The 19328-nt window shown below is 58.4% G+C and overlaps 1 protein-coding gene across 11 annotated transcripts in view; it reads left to right on the forward strand.

The window, feature by feature from the left end:
• Positions 1–8007, forward strand: part of FARS2 (phenylalanyl-tRNA synthetase 2, mitochondrial) — a 374708-nt gene extending 366701 nt beyond the window's left edge. For all 11 annotated transcript variants that reach the window (XM_059937845.1, XM_059937846.1, XM_059937847.1 and 8 more), the window contains one exon: positions 7715–8007. In XM_059937845.1, the coding sequence (XP_059793828.1) occupies positions 7715–7853 (139 nt within the window). In that variant the 3' untranslated portion in view covers positions 7854–8007. The remainder of the gene's footprint in view (positions 1–7714) is intronic.
• Positions 8008–19328: the final 11321 nt, after the last annotated feature.

Genomic DNA, 19328 nt, shown 5'->3' on the forward strand with positions numbered 1-19328 from the left:
ATTGTTAACTGTAGCTTGAACTGTGCTAAACACTTTACGTATACTATTTTCATTCAGTCCTTCAAAAACCCTGGGAGTACACGATCTGGATCTTAGAATGAGAACCTGGACCAGCGATTAAGAACTGGCCCAAGATCCGAGAGCTGGGAAGCAGCAGGGCTGGGCTGGGCTGCCTCGCCGAGTCTCCCCGCGGAAGCGTCTATTAGAAAACTCCCCAGAGCAGTTGTTTTCATATGGACGTGCACGTGGGGACCAAGAACACCGGCCCACTCCCCGGGGGGCAAGGGCACGACCTCCTTCCTCCTGACTGCCTGGCCTGAGACCCTGCTGCGGAAGAACCGGGAAGAACCGGGAACGTTAGGGGGGCTGATGGGAGTGAAAGGGGTGTTGGGGGACGTGAAGCGCCCCTGAGGACCTGCCAAGTGTTTGACGTGAAAAGGCACGTCTTGCCTGCAAAGCGTGTGTCTCCTGGGATCTCTTCAGCTGCCAGCGTGGGGGCGGCCCGGGATGGGGGCAGCTCCGGAAGCGGGTTCCTCTCGCCCGGCCCCGCTTTCCCCCCTTCGGGGCCTGGGTTGGAGCTATCTCTCCCACGGCGCTAACTGTCGGGGGAACCATCTGGTTTGGTTTCTGGTGACTGACGCCAAGGAACAGAAATCCCTGTGGGAAGAGGCTGCAGCCACAGAGGCAGGGAGAGGCGGTAATGTCCACACCACGAACTCGGAGGCTGCGCTCGGGTGGCCCTCGGGGGCGGCAGGCCTAAGGCCGAGCGTCTGAGCGTGCGTGATGGGGGCAGGGGTGGGAGAAGGCAGTGGATGGGGGGCCAGTTCAGTCCAGAGGGTCTGTTCCAACCCGAGACCCACCTCCTGCGGGACCTCTTCCCTGGAGAGCCGGCCTGGCTGTCACCCAGCGACCCCCGTGGCACCAGCGGCGTCCCTGCGCCGCCTGCCCCGAAATCCCTCAGATGGGCACCCCTTCCCTTTGGTCCGCGCGGGCCCTGCAGCCGCTCAGTCCCTCCAGAATCCCCTCTGTCCTCTGCACTGAGTCCTGGGATGCAGAGCCGGGGGGGCCGGGCTGTCACTCGGTCCAGCCCTCTCCCTGGTGAGGTCAGGTGGCCTGACCAGTCACACGGCTGTGGCTGGGGCCTGGGTCCTTTCCTGCATTAAACCAACACGGCCTCTGTCCTCGAAAACCCCAGAGCAGTTCATGAGGAGGCGAGCACACCATCATCGGTCCTGAGGCCTTACGATCAGGATTTCCCTTTTTCCTCTTCCCTTTGGCTTCTTTAATACGGGGAAGGTAAAGGGGGGAGTGATTTTCTTAGTTTCTAGAGCACTTGTTTAAATCGTGCCCGATCCTGAGCGGTAGTTCACCTCTCTCCCTGACTCCCAACCTCCCCCCACTTTCCCAGCCAGCTTCCCCAGTGCGCTCCCCTGCCCTCCCCCCGGCGTCCTTCCTCTCCCCATCAGCCCTGCAGGTAAAGGAGGTGGGGGACAAAGCAGCGGGCCCTGAGCGCCCACCCCGGGCCGCCGGGGTCTCACCAGCGTCTGCTGGCGTGTCAGCACCAGCCCCGGGAGGCACGTGTCATCCTCACGTCACAAGGGGGGAGCCAAGGGCTCTGTCACACAGACAGCAGAGGCCGGGGGAGGGAGTGAAGTGGGACCCCTGCGGCAGGTCTGGGTTCTTCTCCACCCCTCACACCCCATTTCCTTGGCGACCAGCCCCCTCCCTGATCCCCTTCCCATCACACTGTTCCCCTCGCCTGAGCCTCCCGCCCGGGCGAAGGGCGCGGCCGGGTGGCCGTCAGACTGAGCTTCGGCATCACACGAGCCGGAGCGAGTCGGTGGTCCCACTGCCCGTTGCCCCGAAAACAGCAGCTGCCCCAGCACAGCACCGTCCCCGCTGTGGAGCAGCCCCTGCAGGTAGGTCGCGTCAGCAGGGACCGTGGGCGCAGTGACCCATTCTGGGAGGTGCCCAGCGCACCCCCGAGAACGTGAAGGAGCTGCTTTCGTCACCGATGGAAAAGCAGACATTTCCCGTGTCTCGGGAGCTGGTTTGGCGGCCTCCGGGGAAGGACTTGACCTCGAGGTCGGAGCCTGTGCGGTTGCCGGGGTCAACTTGATGGTGGGATGATGGAGGTGGTCCAGCCCTCGCCGGCCCCCTGCCCCACTGTCCCTTCTGTCCAGGGAAGCCTGGTGGCCCTGGTCCCTGCACAGAGTCCGTCACTGGCACGCTGTTACCTGGAGAGCGGCAGTGAGCTTAGCAGTACCTCCTTTTCACTGACTTATCATTGACTTACAATGTGATGTCAGTTTCAGGTGTACGGCATAGTAATTCAATATTTTTTGTAGGTCATACTCCATACAAAGTTATATAAAAATACTGACTATATTTCCTGTACTGTACCTTACATCCTTACCACTTGTTTATTTTATGCCTAGTAGTGTGTACCTCTTAATCCCCCTCGCCTATTTTGCCCCTCCCCTCTGGTCACCACTAGTTTGTTCGCTCTGTGTTCTTTGGGGTGGGGTGTACACCCGGGAGTGGGAGTGCTGGGTCACATGGGAATTGTGTTTACCTTTGTGAGGACCCACCAGACTGTTCTCCACAGTGGCCACGCTACTGTACGTTCCCGCTGGGTTGCTGGTTTCAGATCCAGCCCTGCCACTTACTCGCTGTGTGGACGTGGCCCAGTGACCTCTGCTCTCTCTCTCTCTGCTTGTCTCTCTCTCTCTCTCTCTCTCTGTTTCCTCATTTGTGTGTCGGGACACTGATGCTGTCTACCCAGTGGGGGTGTGATGCTTACATGGGTTCGTGGATGTACCAGCGCCTGGTATGTAAGAGGCGCTACGCAAATAAATGTCTGCTGCTGTTGCTGTTTCTGAGCCAGCGGGGGCCATGACGGATGAAAGATTGAGAAGCTTTTGGGCTAAAAGAGGCCGCGTTTGAGGATGTAAAAGAATCAGAAAGGCCCTAATCCAGACAGTCGGGGCTGGCCCTCCGGGCATCCCTCGCTCTGGGGAATCCACCTTCTCACCTGTGCCACGCTGAGCTGTGAGACCCTCCAGCTCCGTGGTCTTCATGGATGGACCACTCCTCAGGGGCGAGGGACTCGGTCCTCCGCTCAGACCAGGGGCCAGGTCCGTGGCTTTTGTTGGTTTCCCAGCCAGCGAAAGAAGGACCAGCTAATCCACCATCTGAAAGCTCCAAAAAGAAGTTTCTAGCAAACAGACAAAAGGCACTCCTCTCTCTCTCCCTCTCCAGTGATGTTAGGAAAAGGCAAACCTGGTTGATTTTCAGCTGAGTCTACTGAATTATGGCCAAATATTCTGCCAAATACCGTTTCTCTCAATTTTTAAAATTAATCCATATGTTTATGATTCATTTGCACCCAACTCATCACAGTGTTTTGTAAAAGCTGTTGGAATCCCAAGAATCCTTATAGGGGCCTTCTTGGAAGCACTTAGAAGCAAGGAGATAAATTTTTTTCCCATTTGTCTTTGGTTGGAAATCTCAACTTGTAGAGGCTGTATTACCAGCTCTTCAGCTGAGAGACAGAGACCTGAGTGAACCGCCGAAAAAATACAATAACGGTGTGTGAGGATGCTTTCATCTCATGCTCGTGCCGCACTTGATGGCTTCCGAGCCCTGTCACCTTGTCTCCGAGGCAGTTGGGGAAAGTCGATGGGGTCAGCGCTGTTACTCTTTCAACGGAGGAGGAACTCAGAGTCAGGACGCGTGTCGTAGGCTGGAGATGAGCAGCCAGTTCTCCGCCCCTGTGAGTCAGGGGTGCGGTGCGGGGTGGGGGGGGGGGGGGGCGGGGAGCTGCCCAGGCCGCTGGGACGGGGCCTCCCCTGCAGGAAACCATCCTCCCGCCCTTGCCGGGTCGCCAGATCTGTCGCCGCACTTGTTCTAGTAAATGTCTGCATCGTCATCAAACAGCCCGCAGTCCCTCCGCCCTTTTTCGTGCTCAGCTAATTTCTCCTCCCCTAGAACCCTCCGTCCCTTGGAAACCCGGGACGCTGCCTGTGATGTCGGGATGGGAGAAGGGCCCTTGCTCTGCACGGGGGCGGGGAGGTGGGTCTCCCGGCTGCCCCGAGAGGCCAGTGCAACGGGGCACAGCTGGGCTCCACCCCTGCAGGGCACACTGTCCCCGCAGGGCCCCGGCAGGGCAGGCCTCGGCCCTCCAGCCCCAGCACGAGGCCTGCTGGGGCAGCGTCTCGCGGCGCACACAGCCCCTGCATCGGGCGCCGCGGCCTGGTGTCTCTGGGGGCCTGGGTGCTACAAAAGGCTTTGCCACCAGGAACCAGGAACCGCAGCGGCCCGTGCTGCCAGCTCACCGCTGCGCCCACGGGGTTCCCTGCTCACCTCATTTAAAAATCACAGAAAGAGGCCCCGCTTACCGAGCTCCTTCCGGTTCTGTGCACACACTTGTGTGCTCTGTCTGGTGGTTCTGCTTTGAGCCGTTCTCCGCGGTCGACACAACTGTTATCCACCTTCTATCCTGAGGCCCGGTGCGGGAACCAGCCGGGGTCACCGGGGGCACGGCATGGCACCGCTGGGCGTGGCCCAGGCGCTGGCTCCGAGGCCTGCCCCGTGGCCGCCGCACCGGCCCGCGGAGGCGGATGAGGCTGGCGTCGGCGGAAGGCTCGGGGCGCCCCGGTGTTCACGGCTCCCCTCGCTGCCTCCTAGCTGCCGGCGTCCGCCGGCCTCACTGTCAGAGGCAGGGGTGGGAGAGGGAAGGAGAAGGCCGTGGCTGAACGCGGGCAGGGGCCGTGGAACCCCGTCAGGGCGGTGCGAGGCCGGACCAGCCTCCTCTAGGCCTGAACGCAGCCTCGCACCCCGGGGTTCGGTGGTTGCATAAGCATTCGTTCAGCGGCTTTTACGCAGCACCTGCCCTATGCCAGCCATTGCCCTGGGTACCAGAGGAGCAAAGTGGAGTAACACGGCCGGGTGCCGTCCCGCAGGGGCGCACGGCGCATGCGATGGAGACCAGCGTCTAGGGGACTCGCCGGGGAGACGCCGGGGCACAAGCCTGCCCAGTGCCCGGCAGGGCAAGTCTCTTTTCTTTTTTTAATAGAACAGCTTTACTGAGATGTAATTCACGTGTCATACATCCATTTAAAATACTCAACTCAGTGGTTTTTCTAACATTCACCACTCTCCCATTCCAGACATTTTCACTGCCTTCAAAAGAAACCCCATCCCCATTAACAGTCACTCCCTTTTCCACCAGCCCCTCAGCCCAGGGCAGTTATGAGTCTGCTTCCTGTCTGTATGGAATTGCCTATTCTGGACATTTCATATAATGGAATCATATAATATGTGGTCTTCTGTGTCTGACGTCTTTCACTAAGTGTAATGTTTTCAAGGTCCATCTGGGTTGTAGCATTAGAACTTCATTTCTTCTTATGGCTGAATAATATTCCGTGTAGAGGTAGATTGTTTATCCAGTCATCGTTTGAAGGACGTGTGGATTATTTCCACTTTTTGGCTGTCGAGAAGAATGCTGCTCTGCACATTCGTGCACGAGTCTGTGTGTGGACGGACGCGCTCATCTCTCTTGAGCGTATACCTAGTGGAGGGACTGCTGCATCCTAGGGTGACTACGTCTCAGTGTCTGGAGAACTGCCGTGTTTAACTTTCAGAGGGTCCTCCAGCTCTTTCCCCAGCGGCTGCACCATTTTACGTCCCCGCCAGCCACGCATGAGGGTTCTTATTTCTCCATTTCTTCTCCAACACTTGCTATTTTCTGTCTTTTTGATTACAGCCATCTTAGCTAGTACGAAGTGGCATCTCACTGTGGTTTTGATTTGCATTTTCCCTGCTGGCTAATGATATTGAGCATCTTTTCATGCGCTTACCAGCCGTTTGTATGTCTTCTTGGGGAATTCTGTTCAGAGTCTTTGTGCATTTTAAATCAGATTATGTCTTTTTACTGTTGAGTTGTAGGAGTTCTTTATATATTCTAGATACGAGTCCCCTGTCAGTATATGATTGGCAAATATTTTCTCCCATTCTGTAAGTTATCTTTTCATTTTCTTAATGGTGTCCTTTGAAGCACAAAAGTTTCTAATTTTGATGAAGCCCAATTCATCCATTTTTTCTTTTGTCACCTGTGCTTTTGGTGTCGTACCTAAGGAAGCTTTGCCTGGCCCAGGGTCATGAAGATGGACTCTCGTGTTTTCTTCTAAGACTGTTATAGTTTTAGGCCTTACGTTTAGGTGTGTGACCTATTTTGAGTTAATTTTTGTCTGGTGTGACGAAAGGGCCAACTTCGTTGTCTTGCATGAGGACACAGAGGCGTCCCAGTGCCGCTTGTTGAAAACACATTTCCCCATCGAATGGCCTTGGGGCGGGAAGAGGTGGAAGCGCTGCCCCGCTATCGGGGGACCTCGGGGCAGCACCCAGGGCCCATCCCAGGCGCGGCCACTGAGTAGAGCCACCGGCCGGGGCTGGACTGGGAAAGCGAGGACGGCGGGGCGGAGGTTTGTTTCGTCCCTTGTCTCGGGCAGGCAGTGGGGTGTCGGGTGAGGCGACAGGGCCGGCGGTGTGGAACCAGGGGTCCCGAGGAGCCCCCTAAAGACAGGCCTCCTCCCCCAGCCACTCAGAGGTACCTTCTTCCCTTACCTGGATCCACAGGGGGACTGACGTGCGAATAGGCCTGGGAGGCACAGTCCTCGCCCTTCCTGGAGGCGGCGAGCAGGGGCGGGTGACCAGCCCTGAGCGGAGGAGGCAGAGAGGGAGCAGATCAGGGAGGCTGGGACATCCTGCTCCGCGAGGGGCCCGGCGGCAAAACGGGCGGATGGGGAGGAGGCAGCCCCACCGAGAGCAAGTCCACGAAGGGTCCCGACTCCCCGAGAAGCACGGGCCCGGGGCCCTGTGGCCCCTGTGGGGAACGGCGGGCCTCCCAGGGCGTACGGAGCGCCCCCCCCCACCAGAGCCCCTGTTCAAGGCTCTAGCTTTCCTGCAGGCCTGGCGGCCTCCCGCTGGGCAGCGGGCACGTGGCGCGTGGTGTCGGCGTCCCTGGGGTTCTGCCCGGCACCCACTCGTCGGCTCCAGCTTCTCCACCTGCGGCGAGGCAGGCAGGGCTGGCTCTCCCAGGAAGGGGCTGGAAAGGAGGAATTTGGTGGCTTGAGGGAGAGAAACAGAAGTGCCCGAGAGGGGAGGGCCTGCTGGCCAGGGCCCGGGGCTTCCTGATGAGCTGCCGTGCGCCCGTGTGTCTCAGCCGCTGCCGTGCAGTAGGGGCCTTAGTGCTGTCGCGACTGCGTGTCCCCGAATCACCCAGCTGTTCCCCGGCAGCAGGCCAGCAGCCGCCTGGTAGAGCCAGGATCAGAGCGATCGCCCGCGCAGCACAGAGATGGCACGATTGTCCTGTGCTCCCCACGGCCTGCAGGGGGCGTGCTTGGCCCCTAACCGCTCTGCTTGTCAGGGTCCGCCTCGGAGCCCAGGGCCCCCGCCCAGCTGCTGAATCAGGGCCGGCCCAGGAAATCGATTTGCAAGAAGCTTCCTTCCCAATGGATGCACTCAGTCCAAGGGGACCCAGCGGTCAGCGTTCCTGGCACCGGCTCCTCTGTAAGGGACACGCCGGCCGTCAGCAGGGGTGCGCCTCTGTAGCGCCCCGTCGGCGGCCCTGTGTCCTCCTCAGCTGTCACCACTGCTTCTGCAGGAGACACGCCTGCCCCTCACTCACCTGCCTTTCTCTCCCGTTCTCCAGGACTCACAGGACAAGCCACTGCTACCGCGTCACCTACCGCCACATGGAGCGCACGATGTCGCAGAGAGAGGTCGGGCGCGTCCACCAGGCCGTGCAGGAGGCGGCCGTACGGCTGCTGGGCGTAGAGGGCAGGTTTTGATGTCGCCACCTCCCCGGCCGCGGCCCTCCCAGGGCCCCGGGTTTGCTGAACCAAAGAGAAAAAAGATACTGTTTGTGGACCGAGACATCCGTCATCTTGTGAGAAATGGGTCAGTATCAGGACTTTCAGAAAATAAAGGATGGCTCTTGAGAAACTGTTGACATAGCACGTGTCTTTTATTTGGAGAAGTGGGGGGAAGGAGCAATAATACGAGAGTTACCTTCTTTTCCTTTTAGAAATGCTTTGCCCGTTGGCGCTCGGTGCCGTTAATTGGTCCCTGGATTCGGTTAAAGTGTAAACAGCAGACGTGATTTCCTGCCTGACAGGCTCTTCCCCCCATGTAATGAGCGGAGCCACACAGAGGGGCACACTCCAGACCACAGACGCTTTTCTCGATCGGCTCCCGTTCCTTTCTCCCTCCTCCTTCTGTTCTGCAAAGGGCAGGCTGCCGACAGGGCGCGGGTGAAATGCCAGGGGTCCCTCAGAGGCGGAGACAGTCACACCTCTGAGCGAGCAGGATTTTACTTCCTTTTCACGAAGTGGGGCTTGGAGCCAGGTCTCTGGCCCCAGGGTGTGGACAAAGCTGCCTCCTGCCCGCCCCCCCCCCACCCCCCGCCACCGCCCCCAGAGGAGAGAGAGCGCCCCGGGGCTGGGTGGCACCCGGCACTGCAGGGCCAGGTCCTTGAAGCCCCCGAGAGTTTGTTTCCTAATGGAAGGCCTCTGCTTCCGGAGACGACCTTTATGGGGGAATACGGGGCTTTGATGTTCCCCTTTTTCCATCCCGAGCGCTTTGTGGTCTGCCTGCTTCCCTCCTGACCAGTTTTCATAATCAGATTCCCTCCCCGGTGTGATGCTGGAGGCTGACGGAGGGCCGTGAGCGCTGGGATAAATATTTGATGAGGGCGGCCATTAGCAGCCAGCGGTGTGCGGGTGGGCAGCTGCTCCAACAGGAAGGAATGGCTTCAATGTCATTTTGCCCTCTTACCCAGGGGGACGTGTCCCGTGGATTTTCAAGGGAATCGAGAGCTGCATCCCAGCCTGGCCAAGCTGCTGTCCAGGGTCCTGGGGCCACAGGCGCTGTTCCTGGAGAGGAGAGGTCTAATGCACAGCGTGATTGGTAATCTCTTCTCCAGGAGCATTTGCTAGCAGACCATTCCTGATCCTGGGGCTGCATTTCCAGAGACCCCTTTTATCCCCAAGACCCCTTAGGCATTCGCAGAAATCCTGGCATAACACCCAGAAAACATGGCACCGCCCCTCGGCCCACGACCTGGGCGCATATCCGTCAGATGCCAAGCGCTGTGCTAGGGCCTGGGGGCAGTGCTGACATTTGGGGGGGGCGGGCAGACATTCGGGGGGGCGGGCAGACATTCGGGGGGGGAGGGCAGACATTCGAGGGGGGAGGGCAGACATTCGGGGGGGAGGGCAGACATTCGGGGGGGGAGGGCAGACATTCGGGGGGGGAGGGCAGACATCCGGGGGGGCGGGCAGACATTCGGGGGGGGAGGGCAGACATTCGGGGGGGCGGGCAGACATTCGGGGGGGGAGGGCAGACATTCGAGGGGGGAGGGCAGACATTCGGGGGGGGAGGGCAGACATTCGGGGGGGGAGGGCAGACATTCGGGGGGGAGGGCAGACATTCGGGGGGGCGGGCAGACATTCGGGGGGGCGGGCAGACATTCGGGGGGGCGGGCAGACATTCGGGGGGGCTCACAGAGGGCTTTGCTGAACGTTCCTCTCGACACTCCATGAGATGTAGTCAGCCTTCCCCTAAATTTTCCCGTGAGGCCGGAGGAGTCTCGAGCCCTACCCAGGAGCGCACCCGAGCCTGCTGCCTCCCAGTGAAGACCCTGTAGCTAGACGGACTTGGGTGCGTTGCCAGCTCTGCGCCTCCCCCGTGCTCCCGGGACCTGTGTTCCGCGAGCCCCCAGCCGCGCGGGCTCGTGCGACCCCCGCCTCCGCTCTGGGTGTTGGCGCTCGTGCCAAAGGTGGGCCCGCCTACCGGGGGGCCGAGGGGACATCCAGCGCTTCACTTTTCTCATGGGACTCCCGCAGGAGAGTAAAGAGTGAAGACGAAAAAAACAGGAAGGACAATGGAACCCCTGAGATGAACAGCACTCCGCAGCTCGGTGACAGATGAGTCCGTGTACACAGAGCGTGGTGGCCAACACCAGCGTCACCCGCCTCCCCCCGGGAGGCTCCCTCCCGTCCTTCGTGACGCCGGGACAGTAATCTGCCTGCTGCGGAGGTCGGTCAGGCGTAGAACCCGGAACCTGAGAAGCTGCCCGTGGCCTCTGCTCTGGCGACGGACATCGGGAACCGGGTGGGGAAGGGATGTGACCCGCACAGCGGCTCTCCCTGCCCCACGTCTCAGCGGCCACCCGGGGCCCTCTGTCCCCACGTCCGCTGTCCGTCTCCGTGACGACCATCATCACTCGGGTGGCGCTCGGCAGCCGCCAGGCAGGGCCATCCTGACCCACCCGCAGGTCACAGTAGAGGGAGGACACATGACAGCGATGGGGGGGTTGACAGTGGCTGACCCCGCCCCCCTGGGTGTCCCAGGAACAGCGCACCGCGTGCGTTCAGCCTCCTGAGTCTGGGCCGCTGTTCCACGTGCCATAGACGGGCCAGGAAAAGGCGGACCGGGCCCAGCATGCCCTCCTTCCGTTCTCACGACCCCTGGTGGTCCTGTTCTTCCCTCCACCCTCCAGGTGTGAGATCAACGTGCTCGGGGAGGTGCTGCAAAGCCAGGGCTGGAGGAGGCCTCTCTGACTTCCAAGCCTGTGCTCTTCACGTTGCCCCCAGCTACGCCCCCTGCACTTGCCCGGGCGCTCGGCCTACGCTAGGCAGGGTGGGGATCCACTCTGGACACTGCAAGGCGGAGGGGCCACCGCGGCGCTGCGGACGTCACCACCAGGACAGTGGCAACGCCACTGCCCAGCCCCGGGACCCTCTCCACAAGGTGCTAGGGCATGTGACATGGGCCCTCGGGGCCAGCCGTGGGTTCTGTATCAAAACCGTTGGAAGGTCCTCTTTATCATCTGACACTTCAAGTGGTCAATAGAGTTACACTTGCTGCTTCAGGACGGCAGGTCAGATTCAGGGCCACAGTCAGAGCTGGAAAGGTCAGCTGCTGAGCGACAGGAAAGTCCAGAACTGAACGATCTAGGACCCTGCGAGGGTAATGCTTGCTCCCAGGGGGCTGCGTCCCAGCACCCGGGAAGGTGGGGCAGCAGCAGGAAACGTTCTTCTTGCCCTCGGTGACCAATTACTCGAGATCCTAGTGGCTCTGGTTTCCTAGATGGCGTCTACAAAAGCCAACAACAGCAACACACAAACCCAAAGCCGGTGCCCTGTTCAAAGGCAGGGGCTACAGACACTTGTACAGGCAGGAGACTGCCCGGCTCGGGCCCCTTCTCTGGCCCATTCCTGAGCCTGGGGCTGGTCTGGGGCGGGTGGATCGGGTGCCTCATGGAGCGCTGGACCAAGCCCGAGGCTGAGCTTAGATCAGGTCTAAACCCGGCTCTGCCATGATGAGTCACTTAGCATCCCTGAGGCTAAATGTTCTCCGCTCTGAGATGGAGGCAATGATCCTCTCCTTCCAGGGACCGAGTGTGGACGGCTCAGCAAGGAGGAAGAAGATCGTGTGTAAAACTCTTAAGCATCTCATTTTAGCCTCACACAAACTCTGAAACTTAACCACAGTACGTCCACCTAGGAGCTGAGAACATGAGGCCAAGGACCAGGCCCAGGGTCCTCCCATGAGCGGATAATTGACCTAGAATTTAAGGCCCGCTCTCTGTAAGACCAAAGCCCGCGGTCTTCCTCCCGTGCCCTGTGTCTGCCAAGAACTGACACGCTGAGAACACAGTGGCCGTACCTCGCCCTTTGCAGTCTCAAGTGTGAGATGGAGGACGCCCTCCACAGCCTTTGCTCCCCAAGTGCAGGCCCGCATGTGCACATGTGTTTTGTCTATTCGGACACAAGACTCAAAGAGGGCTTGGCCTGCACACACGTCCAAAGGACGCGGGGAGACCAGGCCACATTGAGTTAAACAGGAGACTTCAAGGAGGGCGCATGAGGCCGGTTAAACTACAAGGATTCAAGAAGGAAATCAGTTTAACCAGTGGGCTCAGCGCTAAAGCAGCACATCCCAGCTGTGTCCCGGCTACACCCTGGGCTGTTGGAGCCCTCGGGCAAGACGGGTGCCCAGGGCTGTGTGCCGACGATGGCCTGCTGGCTGTGTAGTCGCCCTTCTCTCCCAAACAAGAAGGGCTTTCAGGACGCAGGTGTGTGAGACTGGCATTATTACAGAGGAAACTTTGAAATCTATTTTTAACGGCTTCGAATCTATTGAGTGGCTCGTTTGAAGTCATCTATATTTTATTACTAATAAGAAACAACTAGGATGCCAAAGCAAGTCAATGGAAAAAGTAAAGTCTTTTCAACAGGTGTGCTGGAGCAACTGGGTCCCCATGTAAGAGAAAAAGGAAAGCATCTCAACCCCGATGCCACACGTCACACAAAAATTAATTCAAGATGGAGCCTAAATATAAAAGCCAAAACCTTACTCTCAGCCTTAAAGAAGAAAATGTAAAGGACTATCCTTGTGACCTTGGGTAGGCAATGACTTCCTAGAGAGGACACAGAAAGAGCTAGTAAAGAAAAAAATGATCAACTGGACTTTTTCAAGATTTAAAACATCTGCTCTTTGAAACACGTCATTAAGAAAATGAATAGGGGGACTTCCCTGGTGGTCCAGTGGTTAAGAATCTGCCCTTCCACTGTAGGGGGGCACAGGTTCGATCCCTGGTCGGGAACTAAGATCCTGCATGCCGCGTGGTGTGGCCAGAAAAAAAAAAAAAAAGAATAGACAAACCACAGATTGGGAGAAAATATTGTGACACATATATTCAACAAAGGATTTATATCCAGAATATACAAAGGATTCCTATAATTCAATAATAATTTTTTTAAAAAATCTTTTGAAAAATGGGGAAAATTCCTGTAATTCAGTAATTTAAAAAAAAACTTTTTAAAAAATGAACAAACACTTCACAAAAAAAAAGATTTATAAATGGCCAATAAGTTGGAAAGATGCTCAACATTATTAGTCATCAGGGCAATGCATTCAGGAAGTTACAGAGCAGCCAGAACTCATCTATAGGGGCAAAAAGCAGATCAGAGTTTGCCTGGGCCTGTGAAGAGATTGATGGAAAGGGGCCCATGGGAATGTTCTCTATCTTGATAGACATGCAGGTTACGTGGACAGGTGCATTTGTCAAAACTCATCAAACTGTATGCTTTAAGATCTGTGCCTTTCGCTGTGCGTAAACTATACCACAAAGGAAAAGAGACAAATTACACGTGCTGCATCTCACAACCAGATGCGCACTCCGGCTCCAAAGTGGAGACCGCAGCTCGGCGCCGAGGGAGCAGGCATAGAGATGGGTGTAGAAGGGGCTCTGGGACTCTGGGGGCAAGATCCTTCTTGAGCTGACCGCACACCTGGGGCAGGCAGCTCTCTCCAAGGAGAGTGGCCGCAGGGGGAGGGGGCAGGCTGGAGCTGGAGGAGCAAGGTGCCAGCACAAGACACAGGAAGAGAAGCAGCGGGGACCTGCCGACCCCAGCTCTCCATCCCTCGGGGGTGTCCTTGGAGCTCACCTCACCCAGGAGGCAGGATGCTGGGGACTGGCTGGGGTGCTCAGGGCACAGAGACAAGAGGGAAAGGAAGGACGTGGGGACTGCCCGTGGAGCCTCTGCTTTATCTCCGTTGTTTCTTCCTAAACCCCCAGAGCCAGGGCAGCGCACGGACGCAAGCCACACTGCTCCCCTGCCCCAGCTGCGGTCTGAGCGCATCACAAAGCCCGCCGGTCCCAGGGGCGAGTCACGCCGGGATCCCACGGGAGGCCAGGGCAGCTGCCGTGGCCTCCTGGCTCCACGGGACATCTCTCTCCCACAGCGGGGAGGTTCACACGTGGCCCGACCGAGAATCAGACTCTGTGACGCTCCCTCCAGCGCTGTCATCAGCCCGCTTCCAGCTGGGTGCTGTGAGGCCCAGAGCCCCTCAGTCCTTCGGCATCTCGTGTCTGAGCTGCCCAGGTACCACCAGCCGCCCACACCTGGGAGGCACAGAGGCTGTACAGATGGTCAGTGGTGCCCCGGGCATCAGATGTCAACTGCCCTCGGTGGGGGGGTGACCTGGAGTTCCCACACCTCCATGCAGCCCCCATTTAATGTGAGACGGGGATTCCAGTCACTCGGGGGTTGTGACGAGCGTTGAATGGATTGAAGCGGGCAACGCTCTCAATTTTTAGCACGATATACTGAGCATTACAAGTGAATCCGTATTTTTCTTAAAAGCCCACGTTGGGAGAACGTTCTGGAGTTAGAAGGTGGGGATGACTGTTTGACTATCTGAATACATGAAAACTCACTGAACTGTGTGCTTTGAAAGGGTGAATTTTATGGGATGAGAATTATATCTCAATAAAGCTGTTATAAAAAATGTTAAACGTGCATTCACTATATGACCCGGCAACCCCTTCCTAAGGTGTTTCCCAAGAGGAATGAAGCACAGGATGTTACCGAGTTGGGTGAACAAGGAAACCCAGGCAGAGGTGAAGGCAGCTCAGTCTGCCGTCCTCTCCTTCCCAGGGGTTTGGCCCCTGAGAGCTGGGCCAGAGTGAGGCCTGGCGTACGTGCGGATGCTGTTTGGGGGTAACTGTTAAGCTGGGGTGTTCCTCCGTCCACCTCTCCGTGGGGGAGGGGCGCTGGTACCTGACCTCCTCAGGAAGGCTCAGTGGACCTGCTCCCTGCTCTGTAACATGTGGTTCCCCCGCCAGGAGCACAAGAAATGCAGAGTCCCGGGCCCCGTCCTGGACCTGCTGAATCAGAGCCTGCCTTTATCCAGGTCCCAGATGATCCGTGTGTGTGTGTGTGTGTGTGTGTGTGTGTGTCACGTCCAGAGGTGCTCTGAGCTGGGGCCGTGCGCCCCTTACCCAGGAGGATTGAGGCTTAGTCAGGCGGCAAGGCAGCAAGGAAGAAAACGCCCCCCTTAGATCCTTGGGGCCCTGTTACGATTTGAAGCGTGTCCGTCCAAAAAGAGACCTTGAAGTCCTACCCCAGCACCTCCAGGGCGAGACCCTATTTAGAGACGGGGTCCATGGAGACGCAATGATTAAGATTCCCACGATGCCTGGTGTCCTTATAAGAAGACAGCCGTGTGAAGACAGACCACCGGAAACTAGGAGAGGCAAGGAAGGACCCCCTACAGATCTCGGAGGGAGCATGGCCTGCCGATGGCTCCGGAAATGTGAGAGAATACTTTCTGTTGTTTTAGGCCACCTGGTCTGTGGGCGCCCTAGGGAGCAAATAGGGATCCCAAGACAGAGGGACCACCCCCTTGTCCTTAGGACTCTGAAGAGACGGCCCCGCATGTGCCCGCGGAGGGAACCCCTAGTAAATGGGGGCTGCCGTGTCTTTGGGTGGAGGGAGGCCTTCGAGTCGCGCCTTCCCAGGAGGCTGGGTCTCTCTCAGCCTTGGTGCACCCGGCCGGCTGCCCCTCGGGCAGAACACCCGGAGGGCAGCGGTGTCCGAACTGGTAGCTCGGCCTCGGGGCCCGGAGCCCACAGCTGAGACTCAGGGGAGCCTCCCAGCTGGCTCTGAGCTGAGGCAAAGCCAGCCAGGCAGGGCCCGGCCACGCGGCGAGCGCCAGGCCAGCGGGGCTCGGGAGGCGGCGGGTGTGGGCGCCCCGGACACCGGTGAGCAGAGGGGAGCGGTCCCCAGATACTCTCCCCCGGTACAGACAGGCTTGTGGGTCACCCAGGAGTCTGCCCCTCGGGGCAGGATGGGGCAGGAGCTGGCAGGTTCGGACTGCAGGGCCCCAGCGCAGGCTGTGCTCCAGGCCCTGCGGGCGGCGGGTCCCGGGTGGTGCTGTGCGGGGCTTTCACTGGGCCCCCAGCCAGTCACTTCTCCGGTCGGCCCAGGTGAGGGTGGTCCCGATGGTCACAGGGGAGTGGGAGGTCGTCCAGATAACGTCTGTAGTGCTTTCTCGTTCGCCCTGCCCTGCGAGGCCTTGGCCATCAGCCCCTCCCTCCCCTCCTCCCCTCCTCCCCTCCCTCCTCCCCCCGCCCCCTGCCACTCTGGCCTGGATTAATTCAGACCTAGGTGATGAGAATGAAGCCGCAGCCCCGCCGGAGGGAGACGCGTTGGGGCTGCTCACAGTCTCGCCCCTTGGACGAGGGCGCAGAGCCTGGCAAGTGGCCGCTCCCCAGCAAGGGCCGCGGCCAGCGCTCCCGTCGCTGCATCACTCACCGCCACGGCCGGGCTGGGCGGGCGGCAGGGCCTCCTCGCGGCACAGGGAGGCCGGCTACCCGAGCTCCTCTGGCCCCACGGGCAGAACGCGGCCGAGGGAGAGGAAGCAGGGCCGCCTCCCTGAAGGGGGCCCCGGGGCCGGCCGGCTCTGAGGTCACGCCGCGCTGTCCCAGTCTGGGTCCCCGCACGCAGATGACCAGCCTCTTCTGTGCCGGCGCCTCCAGCAGGCCCTCAGCAGCGTTCCCTGGCTGTTCAACCCTGGCCAGGAAAGAGTCTGGTAACTTGGACTGATGCCGTGTGTGGGCCTCGGGACCTGAAAAATACTGTTGAATGGGGTCACTTAAAGCACGTTTTCAAGAAAACACAGGAGGGCTTCCCTGGTGGCGCAGTGGTTGAGAATCTGCCTGCCAATGCAGGGGACACGGGTTCGAGCCCCGGTCCGGGAAGATCCCACATGCCGCGGAGCAACTAAGCCCGTGAGCCACAACTACTGAGCCTGCGCGTCTGGAGCCTGTGCTCCGCAACAAGAGAGGCCGCGATAGTGAGAGGCCCGTGCACCGCGATGAAGAGTGGCTCCCACTCGCCGCAACTAGAGAAAGCCCTCGCACAGAAACGAGGACCCAACACAGCCATAAATAAGTAAATAAATAAATAAATAAAAAGAAAACACAGGAGGTTAAAAACTTGGGTTTTGGAGCCAGGCAGAGGTAAGCTCAAACGTGGGTTCCTCGAGAACACCTCTTGGCCTCATGGTGCACATCTGCAGGATGGGACAGTCGGTGTTGCAAGGACCATGTGACACCACGTATGGGAAAGCTGCTAGCATGGGGCTTGGTAAGTAGACAGTGAAAGGGAAAAAGGAGATCTGGTCATGGGTTCAGAGAAGGCCACACTCCCAACTAAAGGGATTGTGAGATCTGGAAAGCTTCTGGAAAAATGTGGCACATGGCGGTATCCTGGAAGGTCTGGACTCAAAGGAACCTTAGAGATTGTTTGTCCGGTGGCTCCATTTTAGAGATGAATTGCTGAGGCCCAGAGAAGTAAAATGACTTGTATCACTTGGATGAAGAACCAATCGAGACTGACTAGACAATTCTCTCATAGTACAACAAGTCTGGAGGAGGCAGGGCTGGTTCCGTGGTCCAGTGTTGTCACTGAGACCCTAGGCTCTTCATCCTGCTCTGCCAGCTGCAGCAGGTGGGCAATGTCTTGCCCTCATGGCTGCAATGTGGCTGCAAGAGCACCAACCAGCATATCTCCACACAACCTCCAAGAGCAGGAATGGAGAGGGCAAGGGATCTCAGTTTCCCCTCACAAATTTCTTTTTCTCATAGAGAAAACATTTCTCAGCCTTCCCTTCAAGTCTCATTGGCCAGGAGTGGTACACAGGCCCACACTCCAGCTTTAAGACCTGGGAAAGGAAGTGCCTGTCATTTCCAGCCTCTATTGTAGGAAAAGAGGCTCTACCAAAAAAGTAAGGGGGATGGGGGATGCTATTTCATAGGCCACCAACAGTGTCTCCCAGACTGGCCCAAAGTCATCCAGCTACTTGCCAGCCAGACCCCTGCAGGGCCCAGGACAGAACACTTGGCTCCAGGCCCAGCATTGTTGCCGGATGTCTCCTGCTGTATTTTGCTGCCTCCTTGGTAAGCAAGGGCTTTAGAAATGGCGTGTAGTGAAGGGCCGTGTGAACAGCAGCTAGTCGCTGGCCAGAGGACTAGTGAGGCTGAGGCTTGGGGTCCAAACTGAGCAGAGTGCTTGGAGGCCGGGCCGGGGAGGCAGAGGGAGGCGCTCAGCCCAGGGCTCCCCGGGCCTCCTTCCCACTGGGCCCGCCCCTCAAGACCCTTCTGCCTGGACGTTTGTCAAAGAGGCTGGCGACACGCATTGCAGGATTAATCAGACGGGGACGTTGGTATTCGCGACACGAGAGCTTGCCCTCCGGAGCTGGCTGTTCACCAGTATGTTTACTCTCTGGCGGGTGCCTGTCCTCGCGTGTTTAAGTCCTTTACAGATGTTAATTTTTTGTGTGTCTGTAACGCATGGTTCGGTAGGCGGCAACGATGCTTTCCAGACAGGTGGACGGACTGGTTCAAAGTCACATAGGAGCCCGGTGTTCTGGCCCCCTGGGACCTACCACGTTTGTTGGCAGGGACACTGCATGTCGCCAGAAATCAAAATGCTAAGCTCTCTGTCACTCTTTCAAGCCAAATGTCAGGAAAGCAATTATGGAAGAGCCGAAGGCTTGGAGGCAGGGAAGAGGCAGCCGCACCTGGGGGCTGCACGTGGCTGGGCCCAGGCTTCCAGAGGCTGGTGGGGATGTACCGGAAAGGGCAGGAGCCGAGGCTACCTGAGACGCCGAGGAGTGATGTGGCCACAGGTCTGCAGGCAAAGAGCAGAAGAGCACACGCGTGATGTGCGAAGGCGGCCGGGGGGAGCCGTGGGGAACGGCCGGGGGAGCCCAGCGGCCGTCCCTGTGGAAGCAACGCAGACGGGAGGCTGGAAAGACAGGAAACGCCTGGGGCCTGGCTGGACCAGCCGACGATGACGGTGAATGGCGGCGTCCATCTCTGCGACGGAGGGACGGCAGCAGAGGGGTCTGGAGGGATGGAGCTGTCCTGGGCCTTCCCCCATCTGCAGGATCTCTTGTCTCTGATGGAGCTGAGATGCTGGCAGAGGCCAGACTGCACCACAGCCTCCGGAAGAAAGGCACCCCTCGCCTACCCCTGGCGTGGGTCAGAATCACAGGCCAGCGCGGAGAGTCGCCCCTTCTCGGGAGGGAGGAGGGGACTGAGGCCCTCACAGCCGTGGTCACTTGCGTGCAGTCCCAAGTGTCAACGGCACATCCCAGACCAGACCCAGAGCGCTGGGTGCCCAGCCAAGGCCGTTTCCCGAGCAGGCCGATGCTTTCATGAATTGTTTAACCACCGAGAAACTCATTTGTGATTTTTCTCCCCAAGGACCCCATGTTTTAAGAGATTCTCATCTACCAAACAACTGCATTTACCAAGCAATAATTTATTCATTTTCTCATTTTTAAAATTAATCAAAGATACACATAACTGCCAGCCAGGGTCTCTGATCGGCTGGAGATAACCCTGATTCCCACCCTGGGTTGATTTAATTCCGGCCCAAAGCAAAGAAACTTGACATTGCAGATAG

Source organism: Balaenoptera ricei, chromosome 11 (assembly GCF_028023285.1).
Source record: "Balaenoptera ricei isolate mBalRic1 chromosome 11, mBalRic1.hap2, whole genome shotgun sequence".
Classification (NCBI taxonomy): domain Eukaryota; kingdom Metazoa; phylum Chordata; class Mammalia; order Artiodactyla; family Balaenopteridae; genus Balaenoptera; species Balaenoptera ricei.